At 42.3% G+C, this 23,751-nt stretch overlaps 2 protein-coding genes across 6 annotated transcripts in view; one reads left to right on the top strand and one right to left on the bottom strand.

The window, feature by feature from the left end:
- LOC140488091 (uncharacterized) overlaps positions 1-11,454 on the bottom strand; it is a 69,563-nt gene extending 58,109 nt beyond the window's left edge. Inside the window, exons 1-2 of one of the 3 annotated variants that reach the window (XM_072587831.1) lie at positions 11,407-11,454; positions 10,799-11,012 (exon numbers count right to left, since the gene is read on the bottom strand). In XM_072587831.1, the coding sequence (XP_072443932.1) occupies positions 10,799-11,002 (204 nt within the window). In that variant the 5' untranslated portion in view covers positions 11,003-11,012; positions 11,407-11,454. Of the gene's footprint in view, positions 1-10,798; positions 11,214-11,406 lie in introns of those variants that run through there. The other 2 variants (XM_072587830.1, XM_072587832.1) reach the window with 2 other exon arrangements.
- A 74-nt stretch (positions 11,455-11,528) lies between these two features.
- Positions 11,529-23,751, top strand: part of chek2 (checkpoint kinase 2) — a 38,582-nt gene continuing 26,359 nt past the window's right edge. The window contains exons 1-5 of one of the 3 annotated variants that reach the window (XM_072587835.1): positions 11,529-12,551; positions 15,759-15,817; positions 16,881-17,028; positions 19,228-19,318; positions 21,806-21,914. In XM_072587835.1, the coding sequence (XP_072443936.1) occupies positions 12,329-12,551; positions 15,759-15,817; positions 16,881-17,028; positions 19,228-19,318; positions 21,806-21,914 (630 nt within the window). In that variant the 5' untranslated portion in view covers positions 11,529-12,328. Of the gene's footprint in view, positions 12,552-15,692; positions 15,818-16,880; positions 17,029-19,227; positions 19,319-21,805; positions 21,915-23,751 lie in introns of all 3 variants that reach the window. The other 2 variants (XM_072587834.1, XM_072587833.1) reach the window with 2 other exon arrangements.

The following is a 23,751-nucleotide window of genomic DNA, read 5'->3' as shown; positions in this document are numbered from 1 at the left end:
ATAACTGCCTGTGGCTTACCTACCATTTGGCAAGTATGACATGTATACCAAAAGTTAGCTACATCCTTGTGCATTTCAGGCCAATAAAAATGTTTTTGTACCTTACTCTGAGTCTTTCGTACCCAGAGGCAACTTCCTACAGCTAGTTCATGTGCTACCTGTATGCTACCGGCAACACTTCGACCCCTTTCTCCTCTGCACGAACCTGCCGTGGTCTTCATTCCATCTTAGGATTCGATCTTGCAGATAATAACCCTCCAGAATATTCTCTGCTTCCTTATTGGAGTACGCATCCATATACATATCTTACATCATCTTGTCTTGCTGTTGCAAGTCTCTTAGCCTTTCAGGACTAAACACATCTGTCTGACCCCCTGCCTGTTCAGGTCTTTCATGCACCATTACATCAAACAGGGTATCTGCTAAGTGAATCTCAACTCCTTGTTCTTTCTCTTCACTTCTTGTTTTGCACTTTGACTTATGATAATGGGATCTGGTTACCACACAGAAATATCAGGATATTACTCCCTCAGTTTCTTGGTCTTCTTTGAGCTTCTCCACAACATGGGGTGTCCCTCCCATCTTGGATCCTGCCAAATAATTTGCAAAAACAAACCGAGTTCCTAGGACTAACACTCTGTCAATCATTCCCACTGTAATTTCCCCAGCCTGGGGTTGGCACTCCAACCTGATCTTACATAGGGGAATGCAAATTTTCTGTCCATCTATCCCACAAATGACCACTCTCCGATAACAGATCAGAAAGAGTGCATAGTTGCTCATCCCTTACCGTCAGCAACTGGTTAGATCCTGCATCTGTCAAAATTATAAACTTCTTGTCCTTCTACCCCTGTTCTTTCTGAGTAAACTTTACCCACAGAGGCTAATTCTTTGTAGAGATCAGATACTAACTCTGTACCAAGCCCCTGCCTAGGCTGTGCACTCTCCTACAGTTCTTCAGCTCTTCGTGGAGTCTCCTTTATTACCTTCACTAATGCCACTTGCTTAGCTTCTTTTACCACATCTTTTCCCACAGTGCCTTTCTTTAACGACCTGCACTGTGACTTTGTCTCTCACCTTCTGGCAGTGAAATCACTGGCACTGGAATTTTCTGTGTCCCACTCCATTAAGTGAAAATACCTGAGGCTTTTCACCTCGTCCACCCTCTTGGGCTTCTTTATTATCCTGTGCTAAATTCTTACCAGTGTTCTCTACTCTTGGTTTAGTAGTTACTATCTCCCTTTCTCCCAACTTTGAGTCATAGAGATGTACAGCATGGAAACAGACCTTTCAGTCCAACCCGTCCATGCTGACCAGATATCCCAACCCAATCTCGTCCCACCTGCCAGCAGCCAGCCCATATCCCTCCAAATCCTTCCTATTCATATACCCATCCAAATACCTCTGAAATGTTGCAATTGTACCAGCCTCTACCACATCCTCTGGCAGCTCATTCCATATACGTACCACTCTCTGCATGAAAAAGTTGCCCCTTAGATCTCTTTTATATCTATCCCCTCTCAACCTAAACCTATGCCCTCTAGTTCTGGACTACCCGACCCCAGGGAAAAGACTTTCCCTATTTATCCTATCCATCCCCCTCAATTTTGTAAACCCCTCAGCCTCCGACACTCCAGGGAAAACAGCCCCAGCCTGTTCAGCCTCTCCCTGTAACTCAATTCCTCGAACCCTGGCAACATCCTTATAAATCTTTTGTGAACCCTTTCAAATTTCACAACATTTTTCCGATAGGAAGAACAGAATTTCACGCAATATTCCAACAGTGGCTTAACCAATGTCCTGTACAGCCACAACATGACCTCCCAATTCCTGTACTCAATACTCTGACCAGTAAAGGAAAGCATACCAAACGCCTTCTTCACTATCCTATCTACCTGCGACTCCACTTTCAAGGAGCTATGAACCTGCACTCCAAGGTCTCTTTGTTCAGCAACACTCCCTAGGACCTCACCATTAAGTGCATAAGTCCTGCTAAGATTGGCTTTCCCAAAATGCAACACCTCGCACTTATCTGAATTAAACTCCATCTGCCACTTCTCAGCTCATTGACCCATCTGGTCCAGATCCTGTTGTAATCTGAGGTAACCCTCTTTGCTGTCCACTACACCTCCAATTTTGGTGTCATCTGCAAACTTACTAACTGTACCTCCTTATGCTCGCATCCAAATCATTTATGTAAATGAGAAAAAGTAGAGGACACAGCACTGATCCTTGTGGCACTCCACTGGTCACAGGCCTCCAGTCTGAAAAACAATCCTCCACCACCACCAGCTGTCTTCTACCTTTGAGACAGTTCTGTATCCAAATGTCTAGTTCTCCTTGTATTCCATGAGATCTAACCTTGCTAATCAGTCTCCCATGGGGAACCTTGTTGAACGCCTTACTAAAATCCATAAAGATCACATTTACTGCTCTGCCCTCAATCTTGTTTGTTACTTCTTCAAAAAACTCAATCAAGTTTGTAAGACATGATTTCCCATGCACAAAGCCATGTTGACTATACCAAATCAGTCCTTGCCTTTCCAAATACACGTACATTCTGTCCCTCAGGATTCCCTCCAACAACTTGCCCACCACCGAGATCAGGCTCACCGGTCTATATTTCCCTGGCTTGTCTTTACTGCCCTTCTTAAACAGTGGCACCACGTTTGCCAACCTCCAGTCTTCCGGCACCTCACCTGTGACTATTGATTGTACAAATATCTCAGCAAGAGACCCAGCAATCATTTCTCTAGCTTCCCAGTGTTCTCGTGTACACCTGATCAGGTCCTGGGAATGTATCCACTTTTAACATTTCAAGACCTCCAGCACTTCTTCCTCTGTTATCTGGACATTTTGCAAGATGTCACCATCTATTTGCCTACAGTCTATGTCTTCCATATCCTTTTCTACAGTAAATACTGATGAAAATATTCATTTAGTATCTCCCCCATTTTCTATGGCTCCACACAAAGGCCGCCTTGCTGATCTTGGAGGGGCCCTATTCTCTCCCTAGTTATCCTTTTGTCCACAAAGTGCTCACGGCACTGACATCTCAGTCACCTGCCCAGCCTTATTTCCCAAGAGTAGGTAAAGTTTTGCACCTTCTCTAGTAGGTACATCCTCATACTGAAATCAGAAAATTGTCTTGTGCACACTTAAGAAATTCCTCTCCATCTAAACATTTAACACTATTGGAAGTCCGAGTCGATGTTTGGAAAGTTAAAATTCCCAACCATAACTACCCTACTATTCTTACAGATAGCCGAGATCACCTTACAAGTTTGTTTCTCAATTTCCCTTGAACTATTGGTGGGGCGGGGGGGGGGGTCTACAATACAATCCCAATAAGGTGGTTATCCCTTTCTTATTTCTCAGTTCCATCCAAATAACGCCCCTGGATGTAGTTCCGGGAATATCCCCCCTCAGCACAGTTGTAATGCTATCCCTTATCAAAAAGGCCACTCCCCCTCCTCTCTGGCCTCCCTTTCTATCCTTCCTGTAGCATTTGTATCCTGGACCATTAAGCTGACAGTCTGGCCCATCCCTGAGCCATGTTTCCGTAATTGCTATGATATTCCAGTCCCATGTTCCTAACCATGCCCTGAGTTCATCTGCCTTCCCTGTTAGGCCCCTTGCATTGAAATAAATGCAGTTTAATTTATTAGTCTACCTGGTCCCTGCCTGCCCTGACTGTTTGACTCACTTCTGTTCTCAGCTGTACCCGTCTCAAATCGATCTCTTTCCTCACTATCTCCCTGGAACCCTACCTCCCCCCCCCACTACTTTAAATCCTCCCAAGCAGTTCTAGCAAATTTCCCTGACAGTATATTAGTCCCCTTCCAATTTGGGTGCAATCCATCCTTCATGTACAGGTCACTTCTACCCTAAAAAAGATTCCAATGATCCAAAAATGTGGATCCTTCTCCCATACACTAGCTCCTCAACCATGCATTCATCTGCTCTATCCTCCTATTCCTGCCCTCACTAGCTCGTAGCAGGAGTAATCCAGATATTACTACGCTTGAGGACCTCCTTTTTAAATTTCTGCCTAACTCTCTAATCTCCCTTCAGAATCTCAACCTTTTCCCTTCCTATGTCATTGGTTCCAATATGGAACATGACCTCCTGCTGGCTCCTCTCTCCCGTGAGAACATTCTGCACCCTCTCGGAGACATTCTTGATCCTGGCACCAGGGAAACAACACACCATTCTGCTTTTTCTCTGCTAGCCACAGAAACGTCTGTCTGTACCTCGGACTACAGAATCCCCTAACACAATTGATCTCTTGGAAGCCGACGTACCCCTCGTTGCATTAGAGCCAGTCTCCATACCAGAAACTTGGCTGTCTGTGCCACGTTCACCTGAGAATCCATCACCCTCTACATTTTCCAAAACAGCATACCTATTTGAAATGGGTATAACCACAAAAGACTCCTGCACTAGCTGCCTACCCATCTTACCCTTCCTAGAGTTAACCCATTTATGTGACTGTATCTGAGACTTTCCCCCCTTCGTATAACTGCCATCCATCACATACTGTTGCAAATTCCTCATCGCTTCTATCTGTCTCTCCAACCGATCTACTCGATCTGACAAGATTCGCATCCAACAGCATTTATAGCAGATATAATCCACAGTAACCTTTAAACTCCCACATCTGACAAGTAGTACATATCACTGCAACGGCCATTTTTGCTCCTTCACAATCTACAGACCCAGAAAATAACACCGTCTTATTCCTCTACAAACACTGCCCCAGGTAAAATTAATAGCTGTGGCTTATATTTTAAGCTTAATCAAGAGACTTCTCTCCAAAAACATATAATCAAGAAAGAACCCACTGTACTCACTAATATAGCCTTTCTCTTGGACAGACTTAAAACAATGATTAACTTACCTGATTCTGTGATGTGAACTTTGCCCAACAGTTTCTCCAAGATTAGTTGTGAATTTCACCATTTGTTAATTTTCCCAGATGCACTCCGATGTCCAGCGATACATGAATTCAAACAGCAAAGGCGGTAACTGTGCAGGTTCTCTCTCTCTCTCCTGCATTCTATTCTATCCTACCTAGAACATTCTAGCGAAGTTTGCAGATGATATGAAGTTAGGTGGACAGGTAGGTAGTACTGAGGAAGTGGGGAGGCTGCAGAAGGATCTAGACAGTTTGGGAGAGTGGTCCAGGAAATGGCTGATGGAATTCAACGTGAACAAATGCGAGGTCTTGCACTTTGGCAAAAAGAATAAAAGCACAGACTACTTTCTAAACGGTGAGAAAATTCGTAAAGCCAAAGTACAAAGGGATCTGGGAGTGCTAGTCGAGGATTCTCTAAAGGTCAACATGCAGGTTGAGTCTGTGATTAAGAAAGCGAATGCGATGTTGTCACTTATCTCAAGAGGGTTGGAATATAAAAACACCATTGTGCTACTGAGACTTTATAAAGCTCTGGTTGGGTCCCATTTGGAGTACTGTGTCCAGTTTTGGTCCCCACACCTCAGGAAGGACATAGTGACACTGGAATGTGTCCAGCGGAGATTCACACGGATGATCCCTGAAATGGTAGGCCTAACATATGAGGAACGGCTGAGGATCCTGGGATTGTATTCATTGGAGTTTAGAAGATTAAGGGGAGACTTAATAGAGACGTACAAGATAATACATGGCTTGGAAAGGGTGGATGCTAGGAAATTGTTTCCGTTAGGTGAGGAGACTAGGACCAGTGGACACAGCCTTAGAATTAGAGGGGGTAAATTCAGAACAGAAATGCGGAGACATTTCATCAGCCAGAGAGTGGTGGGCCTGTGGAATTCATTGCCGCAGAGTGCAGTGGAGGCCGGGACGTTAAATGTCTTCAAGGCAGAGATTGATAGATTCTTGTTGTCTCGGGGAATTAAGGGCTACGGGGAGAATGCGGGTAAGTGGAGTTGAAATGCCCAGCAGCCATGATTGAATGGCAGAGTGGACTCGATGGGCCGAACGGCCTTACTTCCACTCCTATGTCTTATGGTCTATCCCTCACAGGACAAAATTCTGGCCAGAAGCTGGTCTTATGCACGAACGTGTACTCATCTGCTAATGCTGCTGCCCTTCTCACTTCCTGAATTTACTGTTCCTCCACGTGAATTCTTACCATCTCTGGAAGGAAGTTTTTAAACTCCTCCAGCATAAGGATTTCTTTTAGAGCCTCAAAGGTCCTATCTATTTTGAAAGCATGCACCCATCGGTCAAAATGATTATGCTTAATTCTTTCAAACAACTAAAGTCTGACCTGGTTCCTTCTTTATGTTTCTGAACCACTGTATATATGCTTCTAGTAGTATTCATAAGCAATTAAAATAACCTGTTTAACCTCTTCATAATCTCTTGACATCTCATCTGAATATGCAGATAAGCGTTGGTTTGCTGCAAGGGACTCGCCTCAGGCAGAGCCGGAGGTCAAAGGGAGATTGGGCATTTTCCACTGACCTTGCAGTTCGAGCGCCTGGGCAAACTGCTGTGGAGCAGAGGAAGGCCTTGATTGCTGGATGCAGATACTGTGTGTTAGAGAGATACAGAGAGACAGAGAGAGATGCCATGACCGTGGGGGAATGCAGTTGGAGTGGGCACAGCTCAATACACAACATCTTCACCTCTTCCTAGCCTCCGAGAACAGCAAGAAGGATTCCCTGCCAAACAGTGAGTACCAGGAAGAGGGAGGTAATCACTCCAGGAAGAGCTGGGCTGCTGAGCTGGAGGATTGCGAAGTTTGGATTTCTTGGGGTCTGTGTATTTGAGACAGAGAGAGGGACAGGGTGGTGAAGGTACATGTCGTAGTGTTAGTGTCAGGCACTGCTCTGTCTTTCTCCAACACTCTGCTATCTGAGCCTCCCTCTTGGCCCAACTCCCTCTTCCTTGTCCCCAGGCATCTGAAACACACTTGAATGCATTTCCACAGAAACCGGCTGCACGCAGCTCTATGCGTATATGGCCCGGACTGGTTGATAGGGAGAGGAGCGCAGTGTTGGGGGGAGGCAGTGTTCTTGTCAGAGAACAGTGGACAGAACGTGGCTTGCTTTGAGACAAATGCGCCTCTGAGAAGGGCAATGGGTGGCATAAAGCAGGATTTTCAAGTAAATAAACCTGCTACACTCTCAGCCAATCCTCAGGGAAAGGCTGCTGCTTCCTGTTGCCATTCCAGAATATCTTCTAATTGTGGAATTCCCAACAAATTTCCTGAAGACCTGGATTGTTGTCTGTAGGCAGTTTGGATCAAACAGATCCAGATAAGACATTTTGACTTGTGGAGAGAGGCCTTAATAACTCTCTCAACTGAGTCACAGTGGTAAACAATATATACCTGCAGATACTTTAGGAAGATTAGGAGAGAGGAACTGTAGGAATAGAAAGGGGGGGGGCGGGGGGAGGCGGAGAGAAAAAAAAACAGTTGCATAGTGGCTCAGTGGTTAGCACTGCTGCCTCAGTGCCAGGGACCCATCTGGAGTTTGCACATTCTCCCAGTCTCTGTATAGGTTTCCTCTAGGTGCTCCAGTTTCCTCCCACAATCCAAAGATGTGCAGGTTAGGTGGATTAGCCATGCTAAATTGCCTGTAGTGTTCATGGAGCTGTAGGTTAGGTGTGTTCGTTAAGGGAAATCTAGAGTAATGGGGTAGGGGAGTGGGTTTGGGTGGGATACTCTGCAGTGTGGACTGGTTGGGTCAAATGGCCTGTTTCCATACTGTAGGGATTCTACGATTCTGACAATGCGGCAAATACCTTCACTCGCTCGGCCTACCAGTTTAGTCTGACCAAGCATTATCCAAAAATCCTTGAACCACACCTAAGTGTTTGAGTAATTCCCTTAAAATTTCAGATTTACTTTTATCCTTGGTTAAACCCTGGTTAAAACTTCTAAACTTTCTTGGCAAATTTGAGAATCACCTTCAAATCCCAGAACCTCTTTAGCAATTTTAAGAGCCATTTCTCTCACTTTTACTTTAATCAACCACAAGCCACCAAAGGAAACAAATGGTTTCTCCTAACTTTTACTTAAAGATCTAGGACACTAACCTGCAGGTGTTTAAATTTGCTGGGATTTTATGTACCCCCAAATCTATTCAAATCTGTCTAAACCAGTTCAAATCCCGATGATGAGCCCCCAACCTGTTACGACATGGGGTAAACCCTCCTGCTTAATTTAAACCAGCAATACAGAACAGATTTATCCTGTAATCAGTAATTAGTAAACAACTACTTACAACTCCTTCCTCTAACATAGCTTTTATCTTCCCTTCTGTAATATTAGTCCGATAACACCCCCGATTAAGATTTACAAAACAAAACTTCTTATCTCAAAACCAGGCAGCTTTCAGTTTTCTCTGTATTCATGTCTTCTTTTCTTCTTCTTGGGGATTCTGCTTCACAGGTTACCAATCAATAAAGGTACCCTTAAGAGAGCTATTTTTTGTGCAGTCTTTACAAGCTGGTATTTGGCAGTTCTCTTCTCAACTGTTCAATTTTCCTTGGTCATATATCCCCAAAGCACCAGATTGTGTCATTGGCTTTTAAGATTGTCAACATAGTAAATTCAAAGTTTACTGGAATTTGGTATTTTTCATGGTTTAATTTAAACTAATTGGCCGATTTTGTATCTGTTTTTGTCTCCAGGCAACCAGCTAACCCAGTTGACCAACCAAATGTAACCTGTTTTTTCAGAACACTTGGTGCTGTCAGGTAGTTCTACTGGCTTTTAAAAGTACAGTACACCCACATCTTCATAACAACCTCTATAAGGTCACCCCTCAGTCTCCAACGCTCCAGGGAAAAAAGCCCCAGCCGATTTGGCCACTGCCTATATTTCAAATCCTCCAAACTTGGCAATCCTTGTAATCTTTTCTGAACCCTTCATGGATGAAAAATGTAGTCCACATTTCTAAACAATATAGAAAAATTTGAACACTGACTGCCTTATAGTTGAGGATCCTAGCACAGCAAACTTTGTTTTAAGCAAACCTTATGAACTTGCACTCTCAATAAACTGGCAAAAAATAACCTCATTGAAATACCCCAAGTTTACTGCATTATCGCAATCTCCGCAACATTCAAGTAACCAGTTGAGGCTGAGAGTGAGAAGGCTCGCTGCCATTAAGTTTTATTTAAGGCTAGGTTGCATCATTATTGAAGTGATTTATGCTGTAAGTAAAGTATAACAGTGATGTGTATACCTCTTGCATTATGTTTCTATTACTTAGTGTGTTTTTAAATTGATCAAGAGATTCACATAATCAGTTGGAATATTTGAACAACTAGCACACTCCTATGCCCACAGATGCTAGTTATTGATAAGTTTTCTATATCAGTACAGATATCATGGTTGTTGGAGACACTCATCCGAAGGTGGCTGAAGGCAGCACTTGTGGATCTCCGCATCAATGTCTGCCTTAGATGACAAGTGCCTCTCCAGGTTGGGGAATTGTTCCACATTTGGGAGGACTTCTCCTTTGATCTTAATGGAGGGACAGGCTAGATGCCCTGGGTCAGGTCAGGAAAGGACTTGAGTTGGTAATTTAGAACCCCAAGCTAATTTCTGTGGACAATGGATCAATTCCCACCATGTCAGATGGTGAAATGTGAAATCATTTTTAAAAAAATGTTGACCATGTAACTGCTGTTGATAGCCATTTTTTAAAAAAAAACAAACATTTAGTTAAATAATGTACTTTAGGGAAGGAAATCCATCATCTTTACCTGGTCTGGCTTACCTGCGACTCTATACCTACAGCAATGAGGGATGGGCACAGCCAGCCACACCCACAAATAAAAATATAAAATTGTTACACTTGTCAGTTGGCCTACTTGGGTCAGTTAGCTGGACAGTTTGTTTGCAACACAGAGTGATATCAACACCATGGGCTCAATTTCCACACTGGCTGAGCTTACCACGAAGGGCTCTCCTTCTCAATCTCTCTCCTCACCCGAAGCATGGTGACCCTCCAATTATGCCACCACTCACCATTGTTAGAAATGGGGAAAAGTGTTGTTTTTGCAGATATAGAAAAAGCATACAGCAAAGGGGTATAGCAAGAGAACTGTTAACTCTGCAGGTATTTAGGGAAGAGTACCTCTACTTTTCAGTGCATAATTATGGATAATTAAGTACTAACATTAATGTACATTTATTAAAGAAAATAATTCCTTTTACCATAATGTTTAAAACAACAGTTTCAGCAAAAAGCTAAGATTACTGAAACATATAAGCGAAACATGAAAAAGATACATTGTTAAGATGTATGTACAAGGATGGAATGTGCCTTTGGATAATGAAAGAAGTTACAAAGGGGAACATCGAGGTAAGGGTTTAGCCTTATGACAGTAGGTGCAAGGGGGAAATTGCCAACTTGGAAAGAAAGGGACAATGGGCATGGAGCATAGATGGGTAGAGGCGAAATAGTAAGAGAGATTGGGTAATTAGGAGTCTGGAGAGATAACCACACTCAGCTCAAAGGGTATAACTGTACACTAACCTAAGTTCTAATTTGCTTATGCAATTGAAGCCCTTACCTGCAACTTCGTAATAAATTGTCTTGTTCCCAGTTTCGGGGGTCTCGTCTAAATTTTACTGAATTTTATTTCTAACACCATCTCTCTCTCTCTCTAACGGGAGAGCAGCACTATGCTCTGATAAGACATGGAGACCTTACCTGTGACTCTATTCCATCGGTTGGCTCTTAAATACAAAATAAAAAGGGACGGGCAACAAATGCTGGCCCAGGCTATAACATGCGCGAACATATGCACAGAATAACACATCGAACCTACTTTGAAGTCGACGCTGCCCCTGCTGAAAGAGTTGCGGGGTCTGCTGGGGGGCTTGCTGCTGATACCCCCGAGTTGATGTAGGTAAACACCTGCTGCACGAACCTTCTGAACTCCTTCTGTTTTATCCACCTTATCAGTCTCTCCCTCTCCCGCCTCTGCCCCAGCATCAGCATCTTCCTTGGAAGATTTCTCGGTGAGCACCATTGCCTTCAAACTGAGAGCAGAATTCAAACCAAAATAAAAACCTGTCAATCTCCAATATCTGACAGCGTAAACCACTCTTCCTCCAAAAATTATAATAACAACATTATTGTTGTTGTTGTTGTTTATAATCCCGTTTCTACCCGCCAGATAAGGGAGAAACAGTTCATTCCCATACCTCCCAACCAACCCCTCAACCTGCCTTGATGATGAAGCGGTCCCCGCCCGTGTAATGATTGGCACCCGAGTTAACCAATAGTAGCTCCCATTATTGACATTCACGTGACCAATTGACCAATGGGAGTCTCTGAGGCGAAACAGCAAGTTCGATGGGCTCCCCGGTTGCCATGGCGACCGAAAACAATCCACTTTTCCCAATGTTCCGCCTTTCCAAAAGTTATTCCCACCTCCTTTTAACAACCGCAGAAGCGAAAGACGTCGAAGAAAGTCGAATCCAAACCATCGCCCGTCCTCGTTTTTTAAAAAAAATATAACCGTCAAAGCCCAACCGTCACCCCCTTCCCCAGAATTCCTTGCGTTAGCAGCCACGTTTTTTTGGGGGGGCGGGAGATAAATAAAACCGTTACGAATCCAAGGAGGGTTTAGAATCATAATGTCGGAGTGATTTGTGTTTGCCCGCAAAGATATAATAGAATGATAAAGATATTTTGCTCGCGCCGTGGGTAGCGGTTGGGAGGGAGGTCAAAGGTGAAAGTCAAAGGCGTGGTTGCAGCATGTCTCGGTTTCGGGCGGGAGAATGGGAGGGATGTAAACAGCTTTAAAGCGAAATCTCTTTCTATATCTGTAAAGGACATAAGATGTTAGTGTGTTAGATACTGCGGAAAGATAGGGTTAATTGTACACGTTGCCCTGAAGAGGTTGAGACTGAGCTGGTCTCTTGGAGAAAGACACTTTCTGGGGACCTTGTCAGCCTTCCCTGATATTATTTTCATCTATTGCCATTGATGTGGATTTACACATTTTGTTCACACCTGGACCTTTTATATGTGCCTAATTGGCGTTTGATTCCATTCAGTTAGGTTTTTTTTGTTTTGCCGATGGGAAGCAAACTCAGTACCGAGTTGCGATGGGTTGAGATTTAGCACCAACTCTTTTTAATGCAGCAGAATAAACAATGTCCATTTTCACCGAAAATCTCCCATAGTTTATGTCCACTGCTCTTTTTTTTTAAAGTTGGGGTTGAACATCTTTTGTTTTAATTCACCACGTCGCCGAGAATTGCGGAGAGGTGTTCATTCTCGCCTTTCCCCCCCACCTCCTCAAACTCTCCTATTTTTATCGTCATTTTTGTTTGGTCTCAAGCCTACAATGTCGAAGGAGACCGTTACCAGCACATCCCAATCACAGTCCCAGAGTCAGTCCCAGTCCGCCTCGTCCACCAGCGGCACTGGATCGAGCAGCCTATCCTCAGCAGGCACTGTCATCCTGGATTCCAACCCTACCCAGGATCTTGCTACCATTCCAGAAGTGGAAGAATTGCCTAAACCTTGGGGACGCCTCTGGGCGCTAGAAAAAGGATTTTGGAACTTTGGTGAGTGCCTTTTAAAACAAAAACTTGTAGAACTTGTGCTTCAGGCAATTGATTCTGAAAGGTATCCACTCTTATGGACATGGCAAGAGCCAGCATCACTTCAGTTTTGATCTATCCTACGTATTTTAGGTGCTTAGAGTTGAACTGACCTGGGTAATTCTGAGTACTGTATTAGGTATCTGGGTGAGCTTCTGAGTTTGGACTGGTAGTTAGGCATGTTCTGATCAACCCGTTCCCAGATGTTATTACACACTTCTGAAACTGGTAGAACTTGAACCTCGGCCTCTGCACTTTTTTTTCATTCGATCTTTTTGTATTGACACAAAGGGGAAAATCAGCCAAACTATACTCCTGTATGGAAGTCTGCTCTGAAATCTTGTAAAGTGGTGTAAATGTTTCTAAACTGAAAGCTTAAATTGAATTTTGCAGTAATTGCTCGCAAACTGTAGCTGATCTGATTCTATTATTGGACTATTTTTCATTAATTTTCAATTTTCACTTTTTGATGTCAGCTAGATTATTTTTAAAAAACCTTCAAGTATAAAAGAAACACCTACAGAATGCAGTATTCCCTTCGTGATGAAAATAAAAGCAACTTTTGTTAATTAAAGTCTAATATGTTGCCCATTCAAGTTTTGCCTGAGTGTAGTGCTTCTTGCAGGATTGGGAGGGTCAGTATTGTCAGTAGGCCCTTAAATTTCAAATTCAAAAAGCTTGTAACCTGTTCCATGTGTGGGCATTGTACACCAGGGTTTTAAAGCTTTTATTGCGTCCAGCTCACTAACCACCCTACATTTTCTTTGTGCTGATTTGGTGATTTAAGTTGCCATTCAGTACCCCAAAATAGCTGTAATTTCTAGTCAGCTGTTTTAATTTGAGGTTTCTCCTTTTACTGAGTAGTTGGTATAACAAACTGAAGTTACTCGAGGGGTAAATGCCATTAAGACATGAGAGGAGAAGGTTGTGGTGGTACAGAGAATTGATTATATAAAATGTATAAATTGTGTGGATTGAATTTTGTCATGGCTATAAATAACATAAAGATCTGGGTAGTGTTATGTTGGCACAAAAGTAATGTTATTGAAGTGATAGCTTGAGACTTGTTCTGAGTTGAGAAAAATGAAATCAGATGTCTGAAATTATAAATATCACACTGTATTTGTTTACCTAAGGAGTCAATACCTGAAAGGGCCATGTGCTTGTTTCTAAATTCTCATTTATAAAATGGAAAGTAGTAAAGTATTGCAGGTCCCTAATCTCTGCAGTAATATAAATATTTTGGAACATTGTTCAGATATTACAATAAAAAGGTTGTACATTGAATCTTGTCTGATAAACCTGCCAAGTGCAAAATGAAGCTTGAAGTAACAATAATACTTTTCATAATTTGATTTTTGTTCATTTTTGTCTAGTGTTGTGGAAAGAAAGACACTATAAATCATATATTGGAAGGAGGAATAGGCTGAAAAACAAGAGACAGTACCTGGAATATTGTGCACAATTTTGGTCCTCATGCTTGAGGAAGCAGTTGTGTTAGCGACACTTCAGAGGACGTTCACTAAGTTGATTTCACAGATGAGGAGTTTGTGTTGTAAAAAGAGATTTAGCACTTCAGGCCTAAACTCTCTAGAGTTTAGAAAGAGCAGGTCAAATTGAGATGTAAAGGATGCTTAAGGGGATTGTAGATGTAGAAAGGATGTTTCCTTGTGTGGCCATCTAAAACAATGTCATAATTTTAAGATAAGGGGTAGTAATTAAAACAGATCAAGAGAAATTACTTCTCTCTGTGTTGGAACTTTCTGGAATTCACTACTTCAGCGCAGGATGTATGCTGGGACATTGAATAATTTTGAGGAGATATACAGATATTTAATTAATAATGGATTGAAGGATTATGGGGAGTTAGCAGGAGAGTGGAGCTGTGGCTGTGATGATCATATCAAATGGCGGAGCAGGTGTGAGGTGGTGAATTAGGCATGAGTAGGCCTCTTCTTGCTCCTCGATATTATGTTCTAATGATCAACATTTTGATCCAGAAACATTGAGTAATAAACAGTTTTGGAATTGTCCTGAAAATGGTCTTGACGTTGTGTAGAAGTTTTTGGTAATAAATTAACATATTTTAGATATAAACCGGTTTGAAGCACTGATACTAACCTTCAATGTTCATTTCATATTGTTGAGCTTCTGTTTTCTAAATTTTACAGGCCAATAATGTAGTGTCTGTTTTTGACCAAGTTTTATTTGGATGTTTCTGTTTGAGCCAGATTGAGGAAGCAAAGAACGAGCAAATAAATGTGTCATCAAGCAAATGTCCTAATCTTGTGTGTTAGAAATTGACGAAGCAGCTGACTTGCAACAGTGAGAGACACCTTAAATTAACCATCTTTTTAAACTTCTTTCCTTTTTGATTTATTTAAACATGAGGGTAGTTATTGAAATGATTTTGAAAAGCCTTGTGTACTTTGACAAGTATATAATACTTTGAAGTCAGATATCCAGATATGCTTTGTTTCCTGTTTTTATTTTTGTACACTTAATGATATTTGGTGGCTAGCTGCTGTTCATTGACAGCTTGAAACTTGTGGTGAGGTCAGATGAGGAGCACTAGCTATTTGACTCAATGCCGAGTTAAGAATATTTGCAGAGAAATGTTGCTCATGGCCGATTAACTTAATTCACTTAGTGACAGTTTGTATGTAAGAATTTCTTCCAAACCTGGGTGATTTTTATTAGACAAAAATAACCAAAGAACCATGGATGTTGGAAGTCAGAAACCAGAACCTAAATTGTTGGAAAAGCTCAGCAGGTCTGGCAGTGTTTGTGCAGAGAAAGCACTGAAGGTTCTGAAGAACGATCACTGGACCAAAATGGAAAATCTGTATTGTCTCCACAGATGCTGCCAGACCCACTGAGGTTTTCCAGCGATTTCTGTTTTTGTTTCTGATTTTTTCGTTGGGCTTGTCTTAATGTATGGTTCTGTGAGCACATTCGCCCTCCAGCACCTCGCTCAAAAATGTTTTTTATTTATCCGAGTTTTGATTTGCATTGATTATTCTAGGAGAGTATATCTTGTGGAAAGATATTTGAGAACTTTTGAGATGGATTTGTCCATCCAACCACGTCTTTTTTTTGTCACAGATTGCTTAGATAACGAGTACTGGTTCGGAAGGGATAAATCATGTCACTATTGTTTTGATCATCCAGTGTTGAAGAGGAAGGAGCACTTCAAATCGTACAGCAAGAAACACTGCAGAATTATCAGAGTAAGCTATGACAACACTGTAGCTCGGACTATAAAAAGACATTGAAGGTTTCCTTTTGAGTCTGGTTGAATAGAATCTGAATGTCAGTTTATACGACCTGTTGTTCTGAATCATATTCTGTATATGAAAACTAAGAAACGTAATATTGATTCATATTTGAACAAAATTGATTTGATTGCCTTTTTAAAATATGTCCTTGTTCGAGCATAAGTGCAAGAAAAGTAACCTGATTGTGATTGCTGTGATGCGCCACTCAGTTGCAGAATCTGTCAACCGTTGTTAATTGGAAAACTAATACTCAGAAGGCTACTAGTGATGCAGAGACTGCCTCACCCAGGGCTAGTTTTCTGCCAGTTTTCTCCCCTAACTCCAAAGATGGTGGTTCCTTTCTTAAAAAAAATCACAAACTTGGAAATTCTGTATTGCGATCAGTATACGTTTATAAAGTTAGTTATTGTAATTACTACTTTAATTTGCTTACCAATGCTTCCTGAGGTTTGTGAAACATCGTGTCATACAGTGGAATTACAAACCAAGACCTGTTGAAATGCAGCTCATCTAATCTCAGTAGATATGGTTTATTTGGTACAGCCATATTAGTCCATTTTAAAATTTGAAATTATGCATCCTTTAAAGTGACTGGTGTCCTGGGGTGAATGCCTCTTTTATATCCTGCTGAAATGATGAACTTTTAACAGCTTCAGTTAAAATCATTGGGAATGTTATTTGTAATTGAAGGTTTCTGGTAATGCAAGGTTGTGGAATTGGAAGTGAGTGCTTTTAAATTCCAAACGAAATCTAAAGATCAATTAATGCAACATTTTTTGCCCATTTGGTTTGATTGTTGCTATTCTACCTGTATTCCTGTATAAGCTTAGAATAGCCAATGCTAACATTGGCTGACTTTGTGGGTGGAAGCACACCATTACACTTTAGCTCACATGTACAAAATGGCATGTGTAGAATTGGTATAGATGTGCTACTTCCAGCAATTTTAGCAAACCAGTTCAATAATTGAAAGCGTACACCTCCGTTTCAGAATTTATTTCCTGATCTTACTTAGGAAAAGGGCCCTGGAAGCACGTTCGTAGTGTTCATTGAAGATCACAGTTCGAATGGTACCTTCCTGAATGGCCAGATAATTGGAAAAGATCGAAGATTACCATTGTGCAACAATGCAGAAATTGCAATTAATCATGAATTACACAAAGGTAAGAACGTATTTTTAATATATTGGTAGTTGGTCCAATTTGGTCGCATCTTTTCTGGACCTGCTTGCAAGTATACTTGGAAATTTGCTTCAAATATTTATCACTGACAAATTTGTGCTTGGACTCGTGCCTTATGTTACTTTATGGCCGTTGTCTATAAATACCTTTTATGGATTGGGAACACTTTCTCCATCCGTAGCTTGCGAGAACTCCAATTTTGGTTATTCCTTTGGACCAAGTTGATCAAGTGCAGGGATTGCTGATCTTTGTTATAATTCTTGGATGCTAATTTAAGCAGTCTAGGTCTTACTAGTTTTAATTTTTGTTGGGGTTTGTCACATCAACAAACCGGTCATGTGCACCAGAGGGGCTGAAATGATAGTGAGAAACCATAATTAAGTGCCATAAATTTATTTGCAGGAAAGTGGGGCCAAAAGCTAAAAATTGAGAATTGGAAGTTGATGATCTGCTTCAAGTGAAACTACCAAAATTGAAAAGTGGACTAATTAAATCGCTCAAAATATTTCTTTCAGAAGTTAGTCTGGAGGCTTCTGTTGTTTCCTAAATTCACTTCTGTGACCTGGGGATTTAAATATTCCTGGGAAGCACTTAAAGAAGGAAGAGCATGGAAGCTTTCTGATTATTATGCTTTACGTTAGTCCCTTAACCAACATCATCAAAAGAGATCAATCATCTCATTGCTGTATGTGAATTAACTGGTGTGATTGTCTACTTTGTACAGTGACTATATCTCAAAAGTATTTTATTTGGATATCAAGCAGTTTGGAGCATGCTGAGTCATGATAGCGGATGCACGAATTCAAGTTAATACTTTTGAGATTGAAACCTTTTCAACATTTTCCTTAAGAGACATGCCCGTACTGGTGCTTGTGCTTCTTTTTAATGTAGGTGTTCAATGAATAGCAGAGTGGAACTTTCAGAATACGTGCACTAGTACCTTACAATCTAGAGAAAACTCTCACAGTACAGATCAAAGCTTTGATCCTGCTATTCCGATGGCCAAATAGTTGTTGAAATTACACCACTCTTGCCTGTGCTTTGGGACCATGCTGAATGCTTAAATGGCTGACTCCATAGGAACTGGTTAGGAAATTGAAACTTGTGATGACAGCTCCTATGCTTCTGGAATCCTCTGTAAAAGGTTCTTTTAAATTGGAAACTTTGGAGTCTTTTGACTCAGTCAAACTTAATACAGGGGAACCTCAATTATCTGAATGAGATGGCTGGGCACTATTGCGTTCAGCTAATCAATTATCCGAGCCCCAACCTATTCCAACACTGCCCCGTCCGCCCCCCAACCCAGTCCAACACCGCACTCCCACCTCGGTTCCCCCCCCCCCCATCCAGTACTGCCCTCCAGCACTGCTGCCCCCCACGTCCAACACTGACTACGCCGCTCCCCCGTCCCCACAATCCTGTCCAATACCACCCACCAACCCCCTCCTCCTCCCCGCCCCCTCTCTGGGGGCCGGACTGGACATCAACAACAGGAGTGCTGCTGCTGTTGCAGCTGCCTTTGTGGGGTAAGTCTCTAAATACCGCACACACAACATTTTACTGTAACTTTTTGACACGTTCCACCTTTACCCTGTACAGGACAATGTTGGAGAGATTATCTGGGGAAGAGGTTAGTTGTTGGGGTACAACCCTCTGTAGAACTCAGCGAAAGTTTGGAGAGAGAGAGAGAGAGAGGGCGGGAGGTCATTCATTTGGAGACGGTCCCTGTTTAATCACTGCAAACAAAAGACATGATCACTGTTGGAAACATGTCTTTGACATAATGTTTCTGTCGGGATAATCTGATTTTCACATAATTGGTATTCAGAGAATCGAGGTTCATCTGTAATTGCCCAAAGAAAGTGATGGGATGAAAAACTTCCTCTAACACCTGGGTGACTATTAATCTGGCCCCCTCAACCACATTTTGTTGTTTACTGTTGCCAGATAATTGGAAATCAATTCTTACCTATCAGTGATTCAACATGGTATTTCTATGGCCAGTCTTTTGGGTCCATGTTGAACTCCCTCCTTATTGCTCTACTCTAGACTGGGCAAAGCTGGAATGTGGGACAGCTCTTAATTAAGTTGATTACAGGTCAGTTAGCTAAAAAATGGAAGGTTTCTGTAAAACAGTGTTTTAAATGAAGCAGATGATTTACTCTATGTTTCTACTTCTAGTTTTTGTCTTTTCTGACCTCACAACTGATGACCAATTGAACTTGCCAAAAGAGTTCCGGGATAAATACATCATTTCAAAACCTCTTGGCTCGTAAGTATAAGTTATCTTTCATTCAAGCTTTAGAATATTGGAATATTCTTACTGACAACTGTACAATTGTTAGGAAAACACCAGACAGTAACCAACTGGAAAAGAGGCCAGTTGAGATCATTATTTTCTGCAGTGCTTGGATATTTCTATTAGCAGCAGTTTAATATTTTCTTTTTCGAAGATTTGCTGAACTCTTGGATTCCTCTCTACTTTCCCAAAATGATCATTCATCTATGTGATCTAAGTTTGCATGAGGTACCTTTTTGGAGGAAGAAGCATTTCAACTGAACTGACTACACTTTTAGTAAAGTTACCTGGATGGTGATGAGGGATGCAACTCCAGTTGTTCAATGCTATTCCCCATCTAATTTAAAAAAAAACGAATCTAGCATCAAGTAGAAAATGTATTGACTGAATAAATTAATGTTGCTGTTGGAGAAATTAGTGCAATAAAGCAGAGACCACACAAGACAGATTGGGTGAAATTGATAAGCTGTTTGTTACAAGTGATATCGCTAGAAGAGAAATTGATGAGGCTGACACAGAACTGACAGTCTGTACAGGTGGATAAAGGGTTTTCTTCCTTGAGCTGAGGACGAAGCCAAGTTTTATAGGAATCTTGTACAATAAGGTTAATTAAAATGGGGAAAGATACAATGTGTTTGGAAATTAAGTAATCCAGTTACAATGATGATAATTGAAAAACAGTTATCGGAAGAATGTCCTGATTGATCTTGTCAAGATGTTACGTTGTATTGACAATGAGTTCTTGATAGGATCAGGAGATTCCAGCTCTTTGCAGGTAGGTGAGAATGCCTGTTTTGAAACAGTAAGGTGCTTCCATTGTTCCTGTCCTCAGAGTGAGGACCTTTGGTGCCTCTCCGTCTGACCTGTCCTTGTGGTTCTGTTCGCCGAGCTGGAAATTTGTGTTGCAGACGTTTCGTCCCCTGGCTAGGTGATATCCTCAGTGCTTGGGAGCCTCCTGTGAAGTGCTTCTGTGATGTTTCCTCCGGCATTTATAGTGATTTGTATCTGCCGCTTCCGGTTGTCAGTTCCAGCTGTCTGCTGCAGTGGCCGGTATATTGGGTCCAGGTCGATGTGCTTATTGATTGAATCTGTGGATGAATTCCATGCCTCTAGGAATTCCCTAGCTGTTCTGTTTGGCTTGTCCTATAACAGTAGTGTTGTCCCAGTCGAACTCATGTTGCTTGTCATCTGAGTGTGTGGCTACTAAGGATAGCTGGTCATGCCGTTTCGTGGCTAGTTGGTGTTCATGGATGCGGATCATTAGCTGTCTTCCTGTTTGTCCTATGTAGTGTTTTGTGCAGTCCTTGCATGGGAATTTGTACACTACATTGGTTTTGCTCATGCTGGGTAATGTAGTGTACAAAATCCCATGCAAGGACTGCACAAAACACTACATAGGACAAACAGGAAGACCGCTAACGATCCGCATGCAGCCACACATGCAGATGACAAGCAACATGAGCTCGACTGGGACAACACTACTATTCTAGGACAAGCCAAACAGAGAACAGCCAGGGAATTCCTAGAGGCATGGCACTCATCCACAGATTCAATCAATAAGCACATCAACCTGGACCCAATATACTGGCCACTGCAATGGACAGCTGGAACTGACAACCGGAAGCAGCAGAGACAAACCACTATAACTGCCGGAGGAAACATCACAGAAGCACTTCACAGGAGGCTCCCAAGCACTGAGGATGTCACCTTGATAGGGGACGAAACGTCTGCAACACAAATTCCCAGCTCCGTGAACAGAACCACAACAACGAGCACCCGAGCTACAAATCTTCTCACAAGCTCTGACCTGTCCTTTGTGTGGCTTTGGTATTCCTGTGTTTTCAGACTGCCCTTGGGCTTTGGGACAGCTGTGCTGACTGGGTCCAGGAAGCTTATTGTTAGTGTGTTTTGGGAACTGTATTCCCTTGTCTGTGAATGACTATGGTTCTGTCAGGTTCCACTTGTCAGCTTGTTGGTCAATGCTTCTGGTACAGTTTGGCCAGATTTGATTTCCTTATTTCTGTGTGGGCATACTGTGGGTAGGCAGGGTGGCAGACCTTTTCCCACAGTAGCGTAAACAAGCTCTGAGCTGTAATACTCAGTTTTTTTTTGTTGTGAAACTACACCATTTAAAATGAAGGATGGACAGTATATTCTTCTTGAATTGATTTTATTACTAATAAGTCTGAGTGCCATTTATAAACTCTGCAATTTCTTATTTCAGTTTAGCTCTTCATATATTGAAGTAGAGAGCTATCCAATTTTATAAATTTGCATTTCAAACTTGTAGACAAGGAGTTGCAGCACTGCACTTGCAAATTGTTATATTGTCAGCAGGTATAATCTTCAGTGTGAGGAAGACATGTCCCTTCTGTAACTTAGGTTTATGTGCAGTTTGTCTTATCCTTCAATATGTAATTTTGATTATTTTCTAATTTTACAATATGTTTAATGCTGCAGAGGTGTTTGTGGAGAAGTGAAGCTGGCATTTGAAAAGGCAAACTGCAAGAAAGTAGCTGTGAAGATTGTACATAAACCCAAATTTGCACAACTTGTGTCTGAACGAGGCGTAAGTATGACCAAATGAATTGCACAGTATCTGTGTAATCTAATCTAAATGTATTTTGTTTTGAAGCCAAAGGCGTTTAACACCATTAAAGTGAGGGCGCCTTCTCTGGCTCGGCAGTGTCTCTCTCCCAGGAGGTGCAGTTCCACTCCGGAACATCCCAGATGGCCTCCTGCTTCAAGGACCACAATTTCCCCTCATGTGGTCAACAATGCCCTCTAGTGCATCTCCTCCAAATCCCGCACCTCAACACTTGAACCCCACCACTCCAACCGCAACAAGAATAGAACCCTCCTGGTCCTCACCTTCCACCCACCAATCTCCAGATAGAGCACATCATCCTCAGCCATTTCTGCCACCAATAGTCAGACCCCACCACCAGAGATATATTTCTCTCCCCAACCCTATCAGCATTCCGCATAGACCATTCCCTCCACGACTCCATTGTTAGGTCCACACACCCTACCAACCAACCCTCCATTCCTGACACCTTCCCATACCACTGTAAAAGGTGTAAAACCTGTGCCCACACCTCCCTCCTCACCTGCATCCAAGGCCCCAAAGGATCCTTCCACATCCGGCAGAGATTTTCATGAACATCCATACACCTCATGAACTGTATCTGTTGCTTTTCTTGTGGTCTCCTCTACATTGAAGAGACAGGGTGCCAACTTGTGAAACGTTTCTGAGAACAATGCATCAAACAACCCTACCACCTTGTGGCTGTCCACTTCAACCACCTCCACCCCCCTCCCCCCGCCACCACCACTCCGCCAAGGACTTGAAAGTCCTGGGCTGTCTCCACTGCCAAATCTTCGTTCCCTGATGCCTGGAGAAAGAATGCCTCATCTCCCACCATGGGACTCTCCAACCACATGGCATCAACATCTATTTCACCAGTTTCCTCACCTCCCTTCTCTTCTCTCTTTCCCCCCCCCCCCCCCCCCCCCATCCCAGATCCAACCCTCCAACTCTGCACCTCCCTCTTGAACTGTCCCACCTCTCCACCTTCCCACAGTCTGTTCCACCCTCCACTCTGACCTATCATCATCATCCCCCACCTGCAAACATCTATTGCCTTTCCAGCTCCCTCCTACCACACCACCACCACCACCAATATATCCCTCAGCCCCCTTCTCCCCATTCCCCATTCCCCACATTCCTGATGAAGGGCTTATGCCCAAAACGTCTATTCTCCCGTTCCTCGGATGCTGCATGACCTGTTGTACTTTTCAAACCTTCTTGCTATGCAAGTTATTAAATTGAGTAGAAATCTGGACACTATTCAAAGTATGCTGTGAAAATAGTGCCAGGAGCACAGACTGCAACTGTTGATGAACAAGTTTAGGATTAAAATCTGGCAATTGTCCCTAACAGACATTGTGAGTACTGAACCTTGTAGTTCATTAAGAACTGGTTGGAATCTGTGGTTGAATGGGTAGGAAGGGAGCTAGTGTTATGAAGATGTTCTGTCTCGAACATGATAGGGAATTCTCAACAAGGTATGGGGGAATTATTTGGTCAAAAAGTAATTTCCTGTATTAAAAATTAATTATTTTTGCTGTGAAACGATGGCTAAAGAGAGGCTATGCAAGGCAGAGTTGATCTTTGTTGTATGAAATACACAATCATCATGGAGAGGAGGTCACAAAATATCCTTTTAGTGTTTTGGGTTTTAGACTTTAGAATTGGGCAACAGGGAATGATATTATAGCAGGGTGGCTGAATTGCTATACCTTTCTCCCCTTAATTCCATCCGAGTTGGGCAGCGTGGTGGTTGTGATTAGCACCGCTGCCTCATAATGCCAAGGCCCCAGGCTCAATTCCACCCTAGGGCAAC

This window comes from Chiloscyllium punctatum, chromosome 17 (genome assembly GCF_047496795.1).
Source record: "Chiloscyllium punctatum isolate Juve2018m chromosome 17, sChiPun1.3, whole genome shotgun sequence".
In the NCBI taxonomy this organism is placed as follows: domain Eukaryota; kingdom Metazoa; phylum Chordata; class Chondrichthyes; order Orectolobiformes; family Hemiscylliidae; genus Chiloscyllium; species Chiloscyllium punctatum.
Note: the sequence above shows the minus strand (reverse complement) of the source record. Positions and strands in the feature narration are given on the sequence as shown.